Genomic DNA, 24360 nt, shown 5'->3' with positions numbered 1-24360 from the left:
GTCATCGAGACAGGATCATGGTAGACTGGGTGATCGAATCCCGCCCAAAACCTTTAGCAAACTAGAAGGCAAACTGCCCCTCACCAAGTGCAAAATGAAAATTCACAATAGATTCCCCCGATGTTATAAGTGCCAAAGGTATAAAACGTGTCGAGCGGAGACAACAGTTTGTCGAAACTGTGCTGGCAACCATGATTCGAGAGAATGTGAATCGCAGTCCGTCAAATGCTCCAATTTCAAAAGCAGTAGTCATAAAGCGTCCTCGGCCAACTGCCCTGCCAATATGGCCGCCCTAAGGACACTTCTCCGGCGAACGGACTTTGCTTTTAAATCGTTCGAATGAGTACCAACAAATCCGTTAAAATCGTCCACCACAATTTAAATAAAGATAGGTTAGCAAGCCACCAGCTAAGGGAGTGGTGTAGATCCCATCTAACTGACTTCGCTCTACTACAGGAGCCTCTCGTACAAAACTGTAGAGAGATTCACCTTGGCAAGGACTCGGGCGCGGTGATTATCGTCCTCTCGGATCGACTCCAGGCGATCAATCTAAGTTCATACAATTCAAATAACACAATCGCCATCAGAGCCACGTACGGCCCGGGACCCGAGGACTTTATAGTCCTGGTGTCCTCATATTTCAAGTTTAATATCCCTACTATCCTACATACCGAAAGATTGGACCAGATCCTTAACAGTGAGAAACGAGTACTCATATGCGCGGACACCAACGGGCACTCCAAGCGATGGCACGCACCTGTTCGTAACAAACGAGGCAGAATTGTAGAGGAGCTTATCTGTAAATACGACCTCTCAGTCCATAATGTTAGCGGCAAAATGAACACTTACCACCGCGAGGGGATGGGCACCTCTAACATAGATGTTACAATGCAAACGATGGACATCAATGACCTTATAGTCAACTGGGATGTCAGTGATGCCACTGATAGTGACCACAGGGTGCTAAGCTTTGAGTTAGCTATAAAAAGAACACATCCCACGAGTGTAACCTCCCCCCGGTTTAATGTCCGCACGGCGGATTGGGACTTGTTCCGTAGCACGCTCTCTGTCAAAGTCGGCGGCATCATGGAAACCGACATCAAAGTCATGGCAGCAGGCATTGATCGCGCCTTGGCTTTAGCGGCCAATCGGTCGATTGGTAAATGTAGGGCCAAGAGCACGATGGGCAAAAACATCTAGTGGTCCCCAGAACTCTCGACCATGAGCTGATCCGAGCCAGACGCCAAGGTCTGAGATCGTATAATAGACCAGCGGAATAACTTTCTAGCAGAGATACGCACACAGAAAATGGTCGGTTGGAAAAATCGACTAACGAAATCAATGTAAAGACGTGGGGCAGGGCCTTTTAATTGGCCAAGAACGACAGTAAACATAGCTTTATTCCGAACCCGCTTCACGCCCCGACGGCACCAACATGGCAGACTGCCGGGAAACAGCAGGACTCATTCTCAGCACATTCGTCCCCTCGTTGGCGACTTGCAATATCATGGTCCTCTGGAAAAACCAAGAAATACCTGACTCGACTGCTATCAAAGCAGCTATTTGGCGAATAAAGCCCTCCAGTGCTCTGGGTATCGATGGAATAACAGCTGGCATGCTCAGGAAGGCCTCCCAGGTACTCGGCGGGCCGATCAACAGCCTGTTCAGCAGGTGTATCACAGAAGGGAAGTTTCCTGAGCCATGGAAGCTGGTTATTATACCCAAGCCGGGCAATATCAAATCCTATAGACCGATAAGCCTCCTACCAATACTTGCCAAAGCTCTTGAGTCAATCATCATCCAGGCTATTGACAAAGAGACAAGTCTAAACTCGTTTGTAGAACAACATGGGTTCACGGTAGGTAAATCGACGTCAACAGCCATTAACGAGCTGTACAAATGGGTTGATGCATCTAAGGCCAGGCACGTTTTTGGGACCTTTCTTGACATAACAGGTGCCTTCGATAATGTCAAGTGGTCACTTATGCTAAAACAGCTGAGCACGCTAGGCGCATAACTCAATACACTGCGGATCATTAGCTCTTACCTGACTAACAGGTGGGCGGACTTTGAGCTCGAAGGCGTGCACTACACTAAAAAGCTAGAACGGGGCTGCCTGCAGGGATCACAGTCGGGGGCCACGCTGTGGAAAGTGGCTATCACGCTTATATATAGCTCAGCCAAGGCCGCCACAACAAAAATTATTACATACGCAGACGACATTTTGTTAATGGTCGGAGCTGCCAGGCAAGCCACAGCCTTTAAACGCATCGAGAGGTCACGTGACCTGCTGACAAGCTGGGCTACGGACTTTGCGCTGGAGTTCTCGGCCAACAAAAGCCAATTGCTATCCATCAAAGGTGGCCTCAAACTAGGATATTCAGTAGCCTTTTGGTCAGCACCAGACGCTAGCAGAATTATGTCGTCAGCCACTACTAAATATTTGGGCGTGACCCTAGATCCCAGGAGGAGTTACTGGGACCATATCGAGGCCACAAGCAAGAAGTCGAAGGACATGTACAGAAGACTAAGGCCGCGTGCACATTCAAGAGCGTTGCGCGGTGAGCGGCGAGCGTTGACCAAAATAAATCAAACACGGTAATTTTATCGGAGCTGTGTACACTGACCTTGAGCGTTGAGCGTTAGCGATGCGCTGTGCGCGTTGCGTTGATTATTTTACAAGACGTCTTGAATTATGAGCGTTGTCAACTGTTAATAATCGCATAAAATTATTCATTTTAAAAGCACCATGTGTTCGAAAAATCAGTTTACAAATGGGCAAATGAGTTTGCATTTTTATAATAGATAGGTCATATGGATCATATTCTTAAATTTAGATGTTTGTTTATCAACTACATACAACGAAACCTTTTTTACAAGATAATTTACATATATAATTAATGGATTTTAAGATTAAATTTCTATTGTGTGTTAAAACTAAATGGGAATATGGTATACTGATATTATTGTTGTTGTTGTAAATTCAATAATTATATGTTATTCATCCTACAAACAATAACACACAAACACCAACTTTCATGCACGTGCTCAAATTGCGTTTATATATATATATAAAATAATATATTCCAACTATCAATTATTAACAGGGCTCGGTACTTAATGCATTTGTATATTTGTTCGGAAAATAAATGAAAAGAATCGACTTCGATACAAATTTGTTTTGTGATGTCTAGATTTCAAAATTTAAAAATTGTTGTCGCATATACTTGCATATTTTGGTATTTTTTTCTGTAATTGCATATTATTAAGATGTATAGGTTTTGTTTACGCCAAATTGTACTCACCTTATCTATATTATTATTATTACTATTATTATTTTTAATTGATACTATTATTATTATTATTTTAATTATTACGATTGTTATTAATATTGTTAATATCGTATCTTATCGTATATCCATATTTAACCATTATTATTATTCGCAACTTTCGGCGATTACACTATTCCGGTTCAATTCTGTCACAGAACACGGCACCTACCTGTTCAAGTCTGTCACAGAACACGGGACCGGAGCAGTGTTATCGCCGACAACGCACATATAAAAGGCTGTGCGAACGACGAACGAACAACCATTCCCTTACCAGCATTGTAGTAAGACCCACCCGGGCAGACTTACGCTTTGCTGGTAAACGGACTCCCCCAGCTTTGACGGAACCTCGTCGGACGGTTGTGGTGCGGCCAGTGATCGAATAGTTGGAGAAATTCCGGCATTGGATCGGCCGCCCACAGTCATTGGGGCAATAGTTGGAGCTATTCCGGCATTGTTCCGACTGTTTACCAGTCCGACTTGACCCCCCGTGATTCCCCGTCAGTGCGTTCGTCGTCGCGGCCTTTTACTCAGGCATAGTGCGTTAGTCCGTATTTTATTTTTTATTTTATTGTAATTTAAAAATCATGTTTATTATTAAACCTAATATGTTATATCAATGTAATTGTCATTAAGACAGATAAAAATAAATTATCAACTTTGTCATTAAGACATATTAATAAATTTTATACTTGTCATTGTGACATCCTAACCTATTCGTGGTACTGAACCACAACCCTGTATATAAAACATTGGTCCTTCGAGCCGGATTAAACAAAACAAACCTAGACCTTATCATAAGTCTACCATAAACTCACATCAAGATGGTCATGCCAGAGTCTATAAAATACCTCGACGCCAAAGCTCGAGTGGTTCGAGCACTCGGCCGCATTACGAGGTTCACACAGGCAACCAATGAATATCTCGCAGACCAAACCAGTACAAGCAAACGGGCAAAGGTCGAAACCATGCTCTTAGAAGTAAATGATCTACGTGCCAATGTTGATCAAGATATCCAAGTTATGGAGACAGCAGTAGGATCAAAGACATCGCCTATCGACGTCACTGACAATACATGCAGCACTTCCCTGAGCGATTCATTTGACCAACTATATTACGATCTTATTGCTATGGCTCACTTACATACGATTCCATTAACTAAAGAACATGAAATTTCACAAAACCAGACAACTCAATTTGGAAACTCGTCGATCTATCAACTACCGAAACGGAAATTCCCCACCTTCTCCGGAAGTCTAAAAGAGTACCAAGGCTTTGAAGATCTGTTTAATTCAATTTTGTCGCATACTCCAGAACTCCAGGACGTTGAAAAATTTGAATATTTAAAGACATCTTTAGAAGGAGAAGCACTCTCTCTGGTATCGCATCTATCGTTGACCTCAGCCAATTACCAAAGTGCGTGGAAAATCCTACGAAGTCGGTACGGGAACAAACGTGATTTGGCACGTATCCATTTGGATGCACTTTTAGCACCTCAAAAGGTTACATTTGCCAACGCCGCATCAATTAAACACGTGATTAACATCATTCAAGAACATACAGCTGCGTTGGACAACCTGAATTTTATCACTCGTCAGTGGGGGCCAATTCTGGTGCACATATTCGAACAACACCTCGATTATGAGTTACGTTCTCGCTGGGAGTTACGGGTAGGAGAAAACTATTCGCCCCAGGTCAGCGAATTTGTGGATTTTTTACACACTCACATCCGATCGGCAGAAGTCCACCCGTCTAGCTCGACGTCAACGAATGAGGCACCACCAACTTCATTTAAAAACTCTAATACTAAAGCTCGCCATCGTCCCGTTGCCAAAGTTCTAACTACAACAGCTCCACAGACGCCCATTACTAAATGTGCGCTATGCAAAACGGTCCATTCAATACGTCAATGTTCAGTTTTCCTCAAGGAACCTCCCACTGAACGATTCAAAATAACAAAGACGTTAGATCTTTGCATAAATTGTTTGGGCTCCGGTCATTCATCTGCAGCATGTCCTTCGAAAAGCTCGTGTAAATCCTGCCGTAAACGTCATCATTCATTGCTTCATTTTCCAGAACAAAAGACATCAACAAATGATGTTGTTTCACCAATTTCAATGGTAGCGGTACATCCACGACCACAATCCATTCTATTATCAACCTTACTCGTCAATATCTCGTCAATCCATAAGGAAACCTACACTTTTCGAGCACTGTTGGATACAGGATCCCAAGTGAGCTTCATTACCAAAAAATGTGCCGATCGACTGTCATTAGTTCAACGCCGCTGTTCTGCCAGAGTGAACACTTTCTCAGGGGCATCAATTAATGCAGTGTCTGGCATATCATCGATCAAGCTGGCACCAGTAGGGAAAACTGAGCCTTGCATCCCACTCGACGTCTTCATTGTCAGTAAAATTACTGATGCAACACCGCAGTCTAGTTATTCATCTACTTCATGGTCACACGTAAAAAACTTGGATTTAGCTGACCCAACATTTCACACTCCCGGCCCAGTTGACATCTTACTCGGGGCAGATGTCGCACCAACCATACTGACTGGTACTCGCATTGCAGGACAACCATTACAACCGACCGCTTTCGGAACGATATTTGGATGGATCTTGATGGGTCCAATATCACCAACATCCAGCAACCAAATGACCTCATTGTTAGTAACCACGAATACGACATTAGAAAAAACGCTAACAAAGTTTTGGGAGATGGAGGAACTCCCAAAGGTAAAACATCTAAGTCCTGATGAAATTCAGGCGGAGACCATCTTTACATCTTCAATCAAACGTCTACCCTCGGGACGGTTTAGTGTTGCCTTGCCATTTAAACATTTACGTCCAATACTAGGTGACTCCAAAGGTGGAGCGCTCAGAAGATTTCATGCTCTCGAAAGGCGTATGGCTCAAGATCCAACCTTGGGCAAAAAATACTCAGATTTCATGCAAGACTACTTGGAAAGTAAACACATGGAAGTAGTTCCCGAGAGCAATAAAATCACTCCCTATTGCTATTATATACCACATCATTGTATCCTGCGTCCGGAAAGTCAAACTACAAAGCTTCGGGTAGTTTTTGACGCCTCATCTCGAACTACTTCTGGACAGTCATTAAATTCCAGCGTGTACACTGGACAGAAGTTACAGCAAGAAATTACCAACATTCTGATTCGAGCTCGAGTACACAAGTTTTTATTCACTGCGGATATCAAACAAATGTACCGACAAATCCAAATTCATGCAACCGATCGAGACTATTTACGCATACTTTGGCGTTTTGAACCAGACTCACCAATTCAAGAATATCGCCTATGTACGGTTACATATGGCACCTCTTGTGCTCCACACCAAGCACTACGCACGATGCAATATCTGGCGACAATAGAAGAGTCAAGGTTTCCAATTGCTGCTAAAGTGCTGAAGAATGACATGTTTGTTGACGACATTCTTACAGGAGCTCAGTCAGAAGAGGAGACCCTGTTCTGCCAACAACAGGTGATAGCTCTGTGTGCTCAGGGGAAGTTCCAACTAAGGAAGTGGGCTAGTAATCTACCCAGCATCTTACAAGCAGTACCCGCTACTGAATGCTCTATGGATCCCGCTGTACTATTTGATGACGAAGGGCAAGCAATACTCAAGATCCTCGGCATGCATTGGAACCCTACACAGGACTACTTTTCGTACCACTATCATAGTCCAAGCCTCACAACAACAAAACGTTCGGTCTTATCAGATATGGCACGTATCTTCGACCCATTGGGTTTCTTAGCACCCGTCACCTTCCTGGCCAAATATGTAATGCAATTACTATGGACGTCTGGAATTGGTTGGGACGATCTCGTCCCGGAACAAATACTAACGATTTGGAAGCGATATCAACAGGAGCTTAAAAGCATACAAACATTAACTATTCCTCGTCGAATCACGATAGATGGGCATCCAACATATGAGTTACATACATTTTCCGATAGCTCAGAAAAGGGTTATGCTGCAGTCGTGTATCTGCGTTGTATTAGTGGTTCCACGATTCAGTGTCACCTCATCACAGCAAAATCAAAGGTAGCTCCACTTAAACACGTCACCATTCCACGGTTGGAACTTTGCGGAACGCTACTTGCTGCAAAATTGTTGCATTCAGTCCATCACATTTTCGCTTCAATTATATCCATCACTACAATGCACGCGTGGACTGACTCAACCACCGCTCTGTCTTGGATAAAATCATCGCCTCATCGTTGGGCAACATTCGTCGCCAATCGTACAAGTCAACTACAGGAACTTACACCACCATCTATATGGCGTTATGTTCCCACAAATGACAACCCTGCTGACTGTGCCTCAAGGGGGCTCTATCCATCTGAGGTTCTTCATCATCCACTCTGGTGGTCTGGTCCCAGATTTCTCTACCAAGACCATAATACATGGCCACCAACAGTTATCAACAACGATCCTGATACGACAAATTCGGAAGAACGTAAAACTACTCTAGTAGTCACACTACATCAGACTGTCATCGAAGATCTATTAAATAAATATTCATCACTCGCTACAATCATACATGTTGTCGCATACTGTTCAAGAATCTTTACCAAATCTAAACCAATAACCATAAAGTTGTCTCCTCATGAACAAGTAGATGCCTTGCAACGGATCATTCGAACAGTACAAGGGCAATCATTTTCGGATGAGTTTGACAAAACAGGTAATTACTCCTATGCAAACACTAGCAAATTACGAAAACTCAGTCCGTTTCGAGATGATCACGGAATAATACGTGTTGGTGGTCGTCTAAATCATGCACCGATTCCATATGCACAGAAGCATCCAATACTTCTGCCACGTTCCCACCGACTAACGAACCTACTCATTGATGATTTTCATAAAGAACACAAACATCCCGGTGCCACTACTCTGCAAACAATAATTGCACAACAGTATTGGATAATATCTGGTCGCCAAGTCATTAGATCCCGATTAAGACTCTGTATTGCTTGCTACAAGACGCGCCCACGCAATCCACAGCCTTTTATGGGTGACATGCCCAAATATCGTCTGCAACAGATAAAACCATTTATGACAACAGGCGTAGACTATGCCGGCCCAATCATTTTAAAGTCCTCTACAACACGTCGAACGGTGCCCAGTCAAGCATACATCTGTTTATTTGTGTGTATGACCACCAAGGCATTACATTTGGAAGTGGCCTCAGATTTGTCATCCGAAACCTTTCTGATGGCGTTTTGTCGTTTCATCTCCAGACGCGGACCGATTGAACAAATACACAGTGACTGCGGAACAAATTTCAAGGGGGCGGCTAACCTATTACAGCCCGTCGATCAATTCACCCATTCCAAGGAGTATCAGAATCAGTGTCAGGCATATCTAACGGCTCGGAATATCAGTTGGCATTTTAACCCCCCTTCCGCACCACATTTTGGAGGATTATGGGAGGCTGGGGTCAAATCAGTCAAAACACTGTTATACAGAACCCTTGGGTTGCAACGACTAACATACGAAGAATTGAGCACATTGCTGAGTCGCATTGAAGCTACTTTAAACTCACGTCCACTGGGTGCCCTAAGTTCTGATCCATCCGAATTTGAGGCCCTTACTCCAAGTCACTTTCTCACTCTTATGTCCAGTACAGCCACTGTCGAACCTAATTTAGAGAAAATTCCTCTATCTCATTTTCAACGTTGGAGACTAATTAAGGACCTCCAAGTCCACTTCTGGAAACGATGGCAAAACGAGTATTTGCAAACTCTCCAAAGACGCAGCAAATGGACAAACCATAGTGACAACTTGAAAACCAATACCTTGGTCCTAATACGAGAACCAACACCTCCACTTCTATGGAAACTTGGTCGGATTCTCCAGGTGCACCCCGGCCAAGATGGGATTGTTCGAGTTGCTACCGTCCAAACCAGCACCGGAATCATCAAGAGACCAATCGTGAAACTCTGTCCACTTCCAACCTGTTAAACGCTGAACGCATTTAAGGTGGGCAGGATGTTTACGCCAAATTGTACTCACCTTATCTATATTATTATTATTACTATTATTATTTTTAATTGATACTATTATTATTATTATTTTAATTATTACGATTGTTATTAATATTGTTAATATCGTATCTTATCGTATATCCATATTTAACCATTATTATTATTCGCAACTTTCGGCGATTACACTATTCCGGTTCAATTCTGTCACAGAACACGGCACCTACCTGTTCAAGTCTGTCACAGAACACGGGACCGGAGCAGTGTTATCGCCGACAACGCACATATAAAAGGCTGTGCGAACGACGAACGAACAACCATTCCCTTACCAGCATTGTAGTAAGACCCACCCGGGCAGACTTACGCTTTGCTGGTAAACGGACTCCCCCAGCTTTGACGGAACCTCGTCGGACGGTTGTGGTGCGGCCAGTGATCGAATAGTTGGAGAAATTCCGGCATTGGATCGGCCGCCCACAGTCATTGGGGCAATAGTTGGAGCTATTCCGGCATTGTTCCGACTGTTTACCAGTCCGACTTGACCCCCCGTGATTCCCCGTCAGTGCGTTCGTCGTCGCGGCCTTTTACTCAGGCATAGTGCGTTAGTCCGTATTTTATTTTTTATTTTATTGTAATTTAAAAATCATGTTTATTATTAAACCTAATATGTTATATCAATGTAATTGTCATTAAGACAGATAAAAATAAATTATCAACTTTGTCATTAAGACATATTAATAAATTTTATACTTGTCATTGTGACATCCTAACCTATTCGTGGTACTGAACCACAACCCTGTATATAAAACAGGTTTATACTGCATATTTTATCAATAATGCATATTTCGAAATTTTTACGTGCATATGTAAGTGCATATTTTCAAGTTTATTTATTTAAGTACATTAAGTCCTGAGCCCTGATTATTAATAATCAATTTATCATTGTAATTTAATATTTTGAAAAATTAAAACTGTTTGTAGTGTATATCACTAACTAAAAAAATTAAAAAAAAGAGTAAGAAACGACGTGTTGAAGACATAGATTATGATCCTTTTTTGCAAATAGAGCAACAAAAATTAGATCTTATTAGGGAAGAGCTAAAAAGGGACTCAACTATGACGAATAATCCTGATTACCATTTTTTAATGAGTCTGTTGCCTTATTTTGAAAAATTTGATGCTTTGGAAAAATTACAACTAAGAACAAATATTCAAAATGTCGTTTTTCAAACATTAAAACAAAAAAAAATTGATAAAGAAGCCGGCAATGATGTATATTCCACCACAAGCGACTTCGTCTCAGAAAGAAACTTACTACCAGTTTCTCCTAAACACAGGGCAGGATTTAACTACTCCAAATATTCATACTCAAAATATTTACAATTAATTTAATAAAGCTAAAATAATCAATTTGTATTATTTATTATATAACCTATAAGCGTATGCTTAAGTTATAATAGTTCATTTTTTTTTCACTAGGTAGGTACCAAAATAATTGTAGAATTTATTTTTATTTAATTTTTATACCTCAGTTATTTTAATTTCCATTGTTTTAATTTCTATATCCATGTTTTAGAAAAAGCTATTGTAAAACCATGTTCTTATCAGCGTATTAAAACATTCATTTGTAATAAATTAAAAGTTATGACTTACCAAGTGTCACATAAAGTCTTTTGGTAGCAGAAATTGATTTTTTAAAATTTGTTGTTTTTTTGGTTAATTTAAATTTTACTTTGGACAAAATAAAGTCAAAAGTCTCTCTTGACATACGTAAAAAATTAAAAAACCTTTCACTATCTCTTCTTAATTCATTATAAATATGATGAAATTCGCCAAATTCATTACGTTTTTTACTTCGAAAGCGATATCGTAAAAATGTACTATCGGTAAGTAAAATACGTCGAACTTTTGAGCACAGTACCATGGTGATGACTGCAGGCGACTAAAATATTATAGACAACACTGATTGCGTGCTGTTTAGTGTACACACTTCATCGCTCACCGCTCATTGCTCACCACTCACCGCGCAACGCTCTTCAATGTGCACGCGACCTAAGGGCTCTAAGGTCGGCGAACTGGGGTCTAAGCAGGACCACTGCTCGTATACAGGATAAAGGCCTATTTCTGCTCAGGATTACATATGCGGCCGAGGCATGGAAAAACCGCACGAAGTTAGTGAAAAGCCAGAAGGTACTGAATAGTGCACAAAGAGCCCCGCTACTGGCTATCACTAGCGCCTACAAGACGGCATCTACCAACTGCCTGACAGCAGTGGCAGGCGCCTTACCTCTGGACCTTGAAATCCACCAACAAGCCGACAGACGGAAATTTAAAAATAGTCTCATCCCCATTGAAGATATAAGACGAAACATCGTGATGGATGTAACGAGAAATCATTACCCGGCATTTAGCGATTTACACCGTCACGCGCTCCAACAAAGTTCGCCGCCGTCAAAGCAGTTACCATCTACAGCTCACGCCAAATCATATTCACAGAGCGCGCTATCGGCAACAACTGTTTTGAACGCGCTGTGGCCAGGTGCAAATGAAGGAATTAACAACAATAATTTATGTTCATATTTATCAAAGAAGTTACAAAACCACCAACAGTAATTAAACGAATAAACGGATGCATATCATAATATGATACATTCGTAAAATCATTATAACGTGTCGGTGCAACCAACACGTCTGTATCACACAACCGAACCTACAATATGATAAATAAGCCCGGACAACCGACCGAGAAACAATCCACGATCCGACTACTGATCTCGAAAAGTATATCGATCAATATGTCACTGTGCCGGAATATTGAAAACAATATTTGACCTCACATATATATTGCCTACCTACCTACTACAGTCAGTATTCGGATTCGAGTAACGAAAGTGAATTCACCGCCACCGTCTGTCAGTTCGCCGCCACCGAGTACGAGTAGAGCCGAGTCACCTGCCAAGTCCGCCGCCGCCATTCGAGGATCACCGACGCTGCTACCAACCAAGAGTACGCCGACCACCACCAACATCGAACACGACAAACCGTGAGTTTTATGTTTCCGATCACTGTTTCTTGTGGTGTGAAAGGGATATCACCTGTGGATATTTGAACCTACACACCCAAGCAACATATTACCTCTGTATTGTCATTATCATTGACGACGCAGTGTGAAAGGAATATCACTTGTGGATATGTGAACCTACGCACTCGCTAGTTAATTGATTGACTGCATACGTAAATTACGTAATATTGTTTGAATTGTAAAACTGTACTTCCCATTCCAACAACAATCAACCACACTCGTGGAAAGAAGACATCGTAATTTTGATTTATAGCTCGAAGAACATAATAATATAAAAAGAAAATATTGTAAACTTATTTAATTACTATGTCTAATAAATGTGATTTGTAACTTAAAACGAACCGTGTTATGAATACCATTACAGTTGGCGCCCAACTGACGGAGCTCAATTAAGAAGAAAATTCTACATCGACAAAAAAAATCTACATCATTAAAAATGCCACCCAAAAAGAAGCCAAACATCGAAGATGAATATAACAGTTATAAAGAAGAAATTGAAAGAAAGAGTCAAACATATCTTAACAGACTAGTTCAATTAATTGAGGAAAATCGCAGAACAAGCGAACAAAAAATTGAAGAAATAGAAAAAAAATACCAACAACGAATACAAGACTTGGAAGAAAAAATCAATAACCAAATTCCAGTATTCAATAGGACCAGCAATAAGAACGTACAACAAAAAAAAGACGTATATCATAATACAGAAATTTCAAGACCAGTGTTTTATGAAAATAATAGGGATCAACACCCGAGAGATTGTTTAAACCGACTGGAGGAATATTTTGCAACTAAACAAACTTACATAGGCGAAAAACTTATCATTATCGGAGACTATCTGAAAGCCACAGCACATAGTTGGTTTTCAACAATCAGATTTCAACTCAGCAATTATGACGATTTTAAGAGAATATTCATGGAAGAGTATTGGTCAAGGGAGATACAAATACAAGTATGGAGTCAGTGTCTGAATATAAAGCAGATTCTACCAAGTACAAACTATCGTGAACATTTTTCAGCATGGGCCACGAAGTTAAGGCATCTGGAAGTACCAAGACTGTCTGAATCCGAAATAGTTAAAAACATAGCTTAGCACTATCCAGGTTATATAAGAGCTATATTAATCTCACTGCCAGATAGAAGCATATTAGCTGCGATGAAAATATTAGGAGAGGAAGAACATGGTAAACAAAGTGAAGGAAACCACGGGAGCCATGACAATCCAAAAAACCAATCGCAGAGTAACTGGGAATAAAGAGAAAACAACACCCAGCAAAACAATAGCAACAACCACCATTGGAATCCAAAGGGACAGCCAAAAGAAAATAATTACAACAACAATAACAATCAACGGCCACGAAACCATTGGAATCCAAAGGGACAGCCGAAAGAAAACAATTACAACAACAGGACTAATTCCCAAAACTACGAAGGAAGTAGTAAACAGCAGATCAATCAGGTTAACATTGAAATAAATGAAGAGAAGGAAGGACCAAGTGGGGAAGGCAGTAGCAATCAAATAACACACATGCAGTGAACAGCATGCTCACAAACCACAAAACAGTCAGTCCATACTTGCAATGTGATATGGAAAGAGTATCAGTGCAGTTACTAATAGATACTGGTGCTACGATCAGTGTCCTGACAAAAGAAGTAGTAGATATAATTCTACACAACAATAATAAGGTGCCTATGCTACCAATCAGCGGGGTACAAATCAGCAACGCAGTGGGCATAAAAATATGTAAAATATCGAAACAAATCTTCTACGAATGTAAAATTGGATCTGCGGTGATATTTGCAAACTTCGTATAGGTAGAAAATCTGAATGAAAAGGGCATAATTGGTGCAGACATTCTGCAGCAGTACAATACGCAAATAAATTTTAGCGATCGTACAATAACATGGGAGGTAGACGAAGTAGAACATACAACAACCTTTGCCAAAACAGAACCAGCAGAAACCACAAAGGATCAACAAATGTTTCGATTACAAGCAAGTGACAACGAAGCAGACGATCAACAAAGCAAAGAGTTTCTGAAACTGATGAACAGGTACAAAAATATATTTTCCACAATTGCAGGGAAAATAAAGGATTATCAATGCCAGATCAAGGTCAAAAAAGGGGAACCCATATATCAAAGACCATACCCCATACCCATGGCAAAGATGGCAAAGATGAACGAGGAAATACAACGAATGCTTGATTTGGGAATCATTGAGCAGTCAACGTCACCTTGGTCATCACCCATTGTGGGAATTGAAAAGAAGAACGGAGATGTAAGAGTATGTATCGATGCTCGAAAAATCAATCAACGTATCATACCAGACAGGGAATGTCCCATGAACATTTATGAAATACTAATGAAATTTGAAGGTGCACAATACATGAGCTCCATCAACCTCACAGCGGGTTATTGGCAATGCGCACTTAAACCGAAATGCAGGGAAGTCACCACTTTCTTATATCGAGGACGGAATTTCCAGTATTAAGTCCTACCATTAGGATTAGTGAATTCAGTTGCCGAGTTTCAAAAAATGCTAGATAAAGTATTGGGACCAGAAATACTTGAATTCGCAGCAGTATATGTAGATGACATTCACATCATGTCAAAAAGTTTCAGCGAACACATGGATCATCTCGAACAAATACTCCAGAAGTTCAGTGACTACAATGTGACGATAAATCCAGCTAAATCTCAATTTTTTCGGTCACAAGTTCTGTTCTTAGGATATATCATTTCGAAGGAAGGTATAAGGATGGATCCGGACAAAATACGGACTATACAGAACTTTCAACCACCGAAGAACCGAAAACAGATCCAAGCATTCTTGGGATTCATTAACTTTTACCGAAAACACATTCGAGACCTGTCAAAGTTAACAACTACTTTGAGCGAGTTGTTAAAAAAAGGAGCATCAGGAAGGGTTCGAAGGAATCAAACAGTTATTTTTGGAAGACCTGATTATTCAATACCCAAACGTCAACGAGGATTTCTATTTATCTACGGACGCATCAAGCACAGCCCCATTGGCGCAGAACTGTTCCAAGTAGATAAAGACGGAAAACATCGAACACTAGGATTCATGAGCAGAACATTAAAAGAAGCCGAGAGAAACTATTATACAACGGAATTAGAACCGTTAGCCATTGTATGTGGGTGTAAGAAGTTCCGCAACTTTATAGTAGGACATCCAACAAAGGTATTAACAGATCACAAGGCACTTATATTCTTAAATCAATGTCAACTACTCAATGCACGACTGACGAGATGGGCAATCACTTTACAAGAATTCAATCTTGAAATATTGCACATTCCAGGGAAGGAAAACGTGGGAGCTGACATGCTGACTCGATACCCACAGAGTGAAAAAGATGAGGGCGGGAGAAATATCACGAATATCACTATCAACAAACTACTACTTCACGAATACAGCCGAACGTTGACAAATCAGTTCAAACATCTGGGTGAGCTACAACGACAGTACACCAAGTTAAATAGGATAATCAACCGTATACAAAGTGTAACAAATAAACATTTCATTATATCTAAATAATTACTATTTTCTATTCATCATGAAGCGGAATATCGACTGATGATACGTGAGATAATGAAAGTTCAGTTAATTCAAGAAACACATTGGTACTTGGGACATGTAGGTACTTACAAAGTGTATCAAGCATTGAGACCTAGATACCAAATGTCCAGCATGTATAACAGTATTAAAAAAATAACCAAGTCATATGAACTATGTCAGAAAAGTAAAGTGAATAATCAATTGACAAGAGGACCGACAATGTCTATATTGCCAGATGCACCTCAACACACTGTCTCCTTAGACCTAATGGGACCACTGCCAAAGGGACCACTTGGGGTAAAGTATATATTAGCGTTGATCGACATATTCTCAAAACACGTCCGCTTGTATGCTATACGAAGGGCAAGTACGGACATAATATTAAAAAAAGTATTAACTGACTACGTACCAAAACACGGGCCTATCAAACAGACATTGACAGATAATGGTACGCAATTTCGTAGCACCAAATGGACAAAACAATTACAAGGCGTAGGAATCAAAGCTATATTCACGACAACCTACCACCCAGAGAGCAATCCTGTCGAGAGGACAAATCGGGAAATCGGAAGGATGCTCCGAACCTATTGCCACCGCAAACATCCCAGTTGGGCAAAATGGTTGGAAACAGTGGAATACTGGCTGAACAACACCACCCACCACTCTACTGGATTCACACCGAACGAGATAATAACGAGAAAGAAATTACAACTACCGATTGATCAACTACTAGAACTACCAGGGGTAGGCAAGGATGGAGAAACAAAAGTGATTGTACAATTGGTACAACGGAAAATAAAGAAAAGTACGACAACTCGTAATCAATGCAAAGATAAAGGAAAGAAGGTTCTCGCCTACGAAAAGGGACAACAAATCCTAGTAAAGGAACACCGTCTATCATCAGCGAATGACAAGGAGATTCATAAGTTCTTCCTGTTATACCGCGGCCCATACACAATCATACACGTCATTGAAAACAATACTGTAACAATACAGGATGAAAATGAAAAAATCTTCACGTATAATATGAAAAATATATCTTCGTTGTTCAGCCGAAGATAACAATTTATGTTTTGTGGTGTGTACAGGTGGTGGTGGAGACACCCTGATTCATAATCATGTTTTTTGTATTATCAAATTTTCAGATCAGCATGAGCATGAGAAAAGAGAATACCACCCGTCAACACAACCAACACCACAATTCTATGCATGGTACATAGAATTATGTGGAAGAGAGTACCTCGAAGAAGATGCTCCATTCATTGAAGAAATTAAGCCTCAAACTACGGTTGAGAGACTAAATTATATTAAAACAAATGCAATAACGTTTAACGTGAAATACGATAAAGCCATGGCTGAATACCAAAGATACAAGAAAGCTGAAATCACCCGATACAACTTTGACCCGGATTTGAGCATTCCATCATCGGTAATTTGTTACGATAAAACATTGGTACAACAACCCACGATCCACGAAGAGACAATCTGAAGATCCAGTCAAATCAGAAGAAGTATTGGAGATATGTATTCAACCTACGGAGAGAGCCGAGATTGAAACAGCTGCCGCCAGTTTGCACGGTACAACCGCTTTTGCAATGAGTAACAACAAAAGAAAAAAGGAAATGTGGAAATACCAGCGCAATCTAAAGCGCAAACTCAAACATGATCTTAGTCAATAATTATTAAAATTATCATACTAACGAGGCAAGACAGCTCATTACATGGAAGAATGGCAGGTTCGATACGATGGGTCCGAAAAAGGTAGCTGGACCAAAAAAATGATCCTTTCGGTTCACACGCGATGTAGCTTGCCGATGCAATTGGACCACTACACCTCACATTTTTAACAGGACACGGCGATTTTAAGGCCAAACTGCACAGGTTCAAACTTGTTCAGCACCCCATCTGCAACTGTCGCAGAAACCCGGAGACAGTCCGACATGTTCTTAGATTCTGCCACAGGACAAAAACAGCATGACTGAAGCTAAAAGGTATCTTGGCTGAAGAGGGTGAGAGATGGACACCCAAAGATGGTGCTTTCCTCAAGACCAAAAGAATATACGACGCCTTGGTCGTCTTCTCCAAAGAATCACTTACAAACAGGAGCGACCGATAGGCTTCACGTCAGGACGCCGCCACCGTCTTAATGGTCTAATACTATTGCTAAACCTTATTTTCAGTTTCGTTGTGGTTATCGCTTATTGCTTATAGCTGATGCTTGCCTACTTGTTGTATTTATTGTCTTGAAGTTTGCTGTTTGGTTAAATTGGTTATTTCAATTTGATGATTTGTTTGGTGTTATAAATACAATTCTGTATAAATAAGACTGGCAAAAGAATCAAACTGAGTGGTGCAGCTTTCAGAAAATTAACGTTAGAAAAAAAATTTAAAAATGCCTTTGTTCTTTCTCAAGTTCTTAAGTAACAAAGTTATTTTATGACAAAAAAACTGATGATTTCACATGTACCTATGTAGTATGTATACAATGTTAAATGTTTGTAAGCTCATAGTAATCCGTTACTAATTTTTATTTGATTTTATCTCCTCATTATTTTGCAAATTCAACAAATGATAAGTTAGAGAATGACGTTGAAAATAATGTGTTTGACACATGTAGAACGAGTACTGAAAATAGTATTGAATGTGTAGATCAATTTAGCGAATGTTTAGGTAACACATTTTAAACTTTTTTATGGGTATTGTTGTATTTATAATTTGTAAATTTATTTTTAAAGCATTGAAAATAATGATGTGTTACAAGACAGTGATTCAACAAATCATGATAATTGTTCTTCTGTCCAATTAAAACAGTCGAGTCCAGTAGAAGACAGTGAAAATATTAAATCTCAACCAAATGTTCTTCCTGGGTAAGATGCATGCTATTGTAATGTTTTAAATTTTTATCTTATGGAAAATAATTAAATATTAATTGAATATTAAGCTTGAAACTTTTTGATTAGGCTATCATTTTATACATTTTAATTTTTTTATAAATTATTGAACTTAACAAAAAAAATATAATTATTATATTCAAAGAATACCTAACTATGAATATTGTGGTTCGCGGTGAATTGGTCGCGAACATTTGATCGCCGGTGAATTGGTCGCCGGTGAATTGATCGCGGGTGAATTTATCGTGAATATAATTGGTCGCTAAGATAATTGATCGTCAAACGAACAATTTTAGTTTTTTAATTATTTTATTATACTCATTACATAGTTAATATTTAATATATTATATTATATACACATCCGAGTTTTATGTTTATTATTTTAGATGATTCAAATTTAGGATTCCAAAAAAGGTACATGGAAGACTCGGAATTTGCTTTGCAAATTAGAATTATGGCAGCACTTAGTTTTGTACCAGAAGAGGATGTAGAAAATGCCTGGAATGAACTACTGGACTCAGAATTTTATTCACTGAACGAAGAAATATTAACACCTTTAACAAATTATTTTGAAGATACGTGGATTAGACGTCTTGATCGAAGAAATCGAAGGAAACCAGCATTATTTCCAGTGACGCTGTGGAACTGTTTTAAATATATTTTCGAAAATATCCCCCGGACCAACAATTCTGTTGAAGGGTGGCAAAATGGCTTTGCATCTAGTCTGAACGTGTGTCATCCAACTATATGGAAATGTATAGATTCGTTCAAAAAGGAGGAGAGCCTTATCAAGTTACAGACAGAACAACTAATTGCAGGAATGACGATGGGTGTTAAACGGAAGTACAAAGACCATGCAGAAAAAATTATAAAAATATGTGACGACTATCATACTAGGAGTAAATTAGACTTTTTAAAAGGAATAGCCCATAATCTTCAACTCCAACTTTAAATAAATTAAAATATATAATTATTAATATTATTATTATTATTTTATTTTATTATTATTATTATTTATTTATTTATTATAATTTTAAATTTAATTAACTGTGAGAAATTTTAAAAGCATAAAACTCAGAAATATACCTAATATTATAATAAAATAATTAAAAATCTAAAATTGTTCATTTGACGATCAATTATCCTAGCGACCAATTATATCCACGACCAATTCACCGGCGATCAATTGTTCGCGATCAATTCACCGGATACCGAATATTGTTTATGATAACTGTATATGATTATATGAAAGGTAAAATATAAATATAATGTGATACCTAATCTAATATCTTACATCTATATTTACCATTTTGTATTATACCTGTTAGCTCCTCCGGTGGCAACACTGGGCCACGAGACGGTCGCTCCGGGCGGCTCGACCCGACTCGGCCATACCCTCGCGCTTTTTCGCCGTTACCGCCGGACACGACGCGTGTGTCCGCGGACGAACTGCCGTTATCCGTAGTCACGCGTTTTTCGCTCCGGCGACGTTTGTATTTTAAGTTTAATAAATCGCACTGATACTGTAAACCGTGTTATTATCTTTTAACGACTGTATCCTGACACCTCCCGTAAGCTTAATTCCTAACGCTTTCATACCTATCTTAGGTACCTACCTAAAAGTTATGACCACGAATGTATTACCTATATGGCTATATGGCTATATGGCTATATAACAATCTAATATATTACATATAACATATTATATTCATATTTTTACTTTTTAATTGTATTTCAGGTATGATCCAGTATGGACCAACATTGAAGGAAACAACTTTTTGAAGTCAAATAGGTTATGCTCTAAAATTGTGAGAGGTACCTACAAGAAAATCGTACTATAGGCATTTATTACCAAGCTTATTTCAAACAAAACTTTTAAATGGACAAATTTTATATAGAAAATATCTAGCATAGTCAAACAGTACAGGATGTTTGTATTGTGTTCCTTGTATATTATTTGAAGGGAAATCTATTTTTGCTTCTACTGCTGGGTTTTGTAATTGGAAGAAAGGCGAGGAAAAATTATCTATGCATGAAAATTCAAAAACTCACAAAAACTGTGTTTTAATTATGAAAAAAGAGGCGATTTACATCAAAGAATCGATAAAAAAAATTGTGTTAAAGTACGGTTTCCTGTGTGAGATAGGCCGCATACGACTGAAAGCAACGACTAGTCGCAACTACTGATCTATATTTAAACTGCGAACATGGTTTCCAATGCGCGATCGACGCGTGCGTGTTGAAAATAGTCGTTGCGGCTTGCGACTATAATAGTGATCCGATAGCAGTGTTATCGATGAGTCGCATGCATATTCCAATCATATATAGTTTATTTTTTAAGTAGTTTATGACGGATACTAGTATAACTATGTCAAAAACTATAATGTCAAAATTTTTTCCAAGCGAGGACGAAATTTTATTTGTGGAAGTAGAGAAGCAACGCGCTATCTATGATAGTTCTCTCGAACAACAAAAAGACTACGGATATATAAGTAAATGCTGGAGCAATATTTCGGCTGTAGTTGGAAAATCAAGTACTAACCTATAGAGTCATATTTTTTAGAACGTTGCATAATAGTTAAGGTTGAAGCTAATATATTCAGTTAATAAACAATTTAATTCGTATTATAGCTGAAGATTACAAAAATAGATGGCAGAATATACGTGATACCTACATGAGGCACAAAAAAAAACTAGGAACTGGATCTCCAGCAATATTATCTAAAAAAAAATGGCATTTAGCTGGTCATTTGTCATTTTTGGATAATGTTGAGTATGAAAGAATGTAAGTAGATAATATATCAATTTTGTACTTTTTTCATAACTTTAAGTTGAACTAGAAATAGAGTTACCTATATTAAATTATTTATACGATGATAAGATTGTTTTTTCTAAGTATTTTCTTTTTTGTAGCAACTTCGTGAAATGTATCTTATGAAAAGTATTGATGTCATGTGTAATACTTAACATAAAACATCTTGATGTGTAATATTCCGTATATTATGTAGTTGAAATATGAGTATAGTATGGTGTGGCACGTAGTTATAGCTGTTTATATTTTATATCAGTGGCATAGTTATGGGGGGGGGGGGGGGGGGGGGGTGATGGGGATAGAGCGCCCAGAGCCTTTTTTTTTAATGTTTAATGCATTGACGTATATGCTGATAAAGATTATTTGGTTATAAAATTGCCCATATTATGTCATAAATTATAATCACTGATATAATAACTACGTCCGTAACTGGAATCTCAAATTATATTTTTTTATATTTTTTTTTATAAATATCTATCAAATTTTATTTGTTGAGTAAAAAAGCTTGAAAATTTAATAGAAGGCTCCTAATATGATGTTTCAAAGGCAGATGAAAAATATTAAAAATCCTTAGTCACAATTTTTTTCCATAATCATTTAAGGTTCAAATATTGACAAACTACGTAAAAATTACAAAAATTTGCAAATTATTTTGAGTTAGAAATTCATAAAAAATTTCCTTTTTAAAACGTAATACAAGATTTCTTATAAGATTGTTTACTTAATTGAGTTAAAACAAAATCATTAACTTTCCCAGCCTTGCTTTTTATTGATAAAGATTGACAAACTTATGAAGGAAAGGAATATGTATATATATGGTATGTACCAAAGAAAATGATTATATATTTTAATATTTTAGTACGATATCGAATGTGTGTAATGATCTTGACTCCACAATACCTGAAAGTAGCCAAGATAATACCGGAGAGCCATTGGATGAACAAACTGTTAGAGCTGAAGAGGTCATACACGGAAAAAGATCGAGGGCCCAGTATGAAAAATCAGAGTATGTTAAAAGAATGAACTACAGAACAGCAATAATAAATAGCTTACAAGCGCAAAACGAAGCAATTTTGGGTAGGGAATCATCTACTGATGAGATAGATTTATTTTTTAGGAGCATTGCAATTTCAGTAAACAAGGTACCTCCCAGAGGCAAAACTGAAGCTAAACTTAGTATATTATCTTTTGTTAGCTCCTCCGGTGGCAACACTGGGCCACGAGACGGTCGCTCCGAGCGGCTCGACCCGACTCGGCCATACCCTCGCGCTTTTTCGCCGTTACCGCCTGACACGACGCGTGTGTCCGCGGACGAACTGCCGTTATCCGTAGTCACACGTTTTTCGCTCCGGCGACGTTTGTATTTTAAGTTTAATAAATCGCACTGATACTGTAAACCGTGTTATTGTCTTTTAACGACTGTATCCTGACACCTCCCGTAAGCTTAATTCCTAACGCTTTCAAATCAGAAGTGGGATACGACTCTTTTACGTACAAAGGGGTCGATCGAATCCGACATTTCACGTTTCTGTTTTTGCGTTCCGTCGCCGCCCCGCATAGTTTTTTGCCGTTCGTGAAGTGCGAAGTGCCGACGTCGTTGCGTACGCTAACGCCCTGCATAGTTTTCGCCGTTCGTGAAGTGTGAAGTGCCGATGTCACGTGTTTGGTGCGCCGAGTGTTGACCGTTAACCTCGAATTTACAATTCGAAGGTTATCGCAACCGATACCGCTTCCGCTATCGCGACTGATATTGCGACGTAAACAAAACTGTTATCGCGATCGATACTGCGACGTAAAAAAAACTGTTATCGCGACCGATACTGCGACGTAAACAAAACTGTCTGATCACGTTTGTGTTTGTTAGTGACAACGATAGTCCACTTCCGAACACATAATGCCGAATAACGATAAACTGAACGATATACCCCCCTCGAATGCTCCAACGTATCTTGAGCTTTTCAACACAGTCGCGGCTTTAATCGAAAGATTACAGCAATTAGAGGCAGCGTCTGACACGAGTCAGCAATCCTCGGAGGTCGTCAGCCCAACGGCTGCGACCTCGACGGTCGATTACCGAATTCTTCCCGATGCTGGGACGTCTATTTGGTCATTCTCGGGGCACGAATCCAGTGCCAAAGCGGAGGATTGGATTAGTTCGGTCGACGGGCTGGCTCACGTAAACCAGTGGTCCACTACGTTACCGGTTACTTTACGTTCGCTCACACGTAACCGAAGCCGCGCGGAGTTGGTTTCTGCTCGAACAGTTCAATGACTGAAACACATTTGTTAAAAGGTTCCGCGCAGCGTTTGTACGCAAGCTGCGAAAAGCAGATTTGTGGCGTGAGCTTGAAGCACGTATTCAAGCCCCTAACGAACCGTCAATAGACTACTTCTACTCGAAAATTGGATTGTGTCATTCGCTAAATTTATCGTTCGCCGAAACTCGGGACTACGTTCTCGAAGGGCTAAGGTCGCAGCAACAAGCCGAATGGGTCTCAGGCCGTCAACAGTCGGACAGTGACGGATTGTTGTCGGACATACGCGACTGGGAGCGACTAAGCACCAAAAGGCAACAGTTGTTTACGACAACGTCGGCCCCGAACCGAAACAAACCCTCGACTTACGTTAACGGGCGTACGCACGCAAATTCGTCGAAGCAA

At 39.5% G+C, this 24360-nt stretch overlaps 1 protein-coding gene across 1 annotated transcript; it reads left to right on the top strand.

Moving 5' to 3' along the window:
- The first annotated feature begins 4153 nt into the window (after positions 1-4153).
- Positions 4154-9322, top strand: LOC132945473 (uncharacterized). The gene has a single exon (XM_061015228.1). The coding sequence runs from the start codon at positions 4154-4156 to the stop codon at positions 9320-9322; it is 5169 nt and encodes a 1722-aa protein (XP_060871211.1).
- Positions 9323-24360: the final 15038 nt, after the last annotated feature.

This window comes from Metopolophium dirhodum, chromosome 1, assembly GCF_019925205.1.
Source record: "Metopolophium dirhodum isolate CAU chromosome 1, ASM1992520v1, whole genome shotgun sequence".
In the NCBI taxonomy this organism is placed as follows: Eukaryota; Metazoa; Arthropoda; class Insecta; order Hemiptera; family Aphididae; genus Metopolophium; species Metopolophium dirhodum.
Note: the sequence above shows the minus strand (reverse complement) of the source record. Positions and strands in the feature narration are given on the sequence as shown.

Bases quoted from the DNA above. Each gene is read 5' to 3' on its own strand.
- LOC132945473 (XM_061015228.1), top strand. From the start codon at position 4,154: ATGGTCATGCCAGAGTCTATAAAATACCTCGACGCCAAAGCTCGAGTG.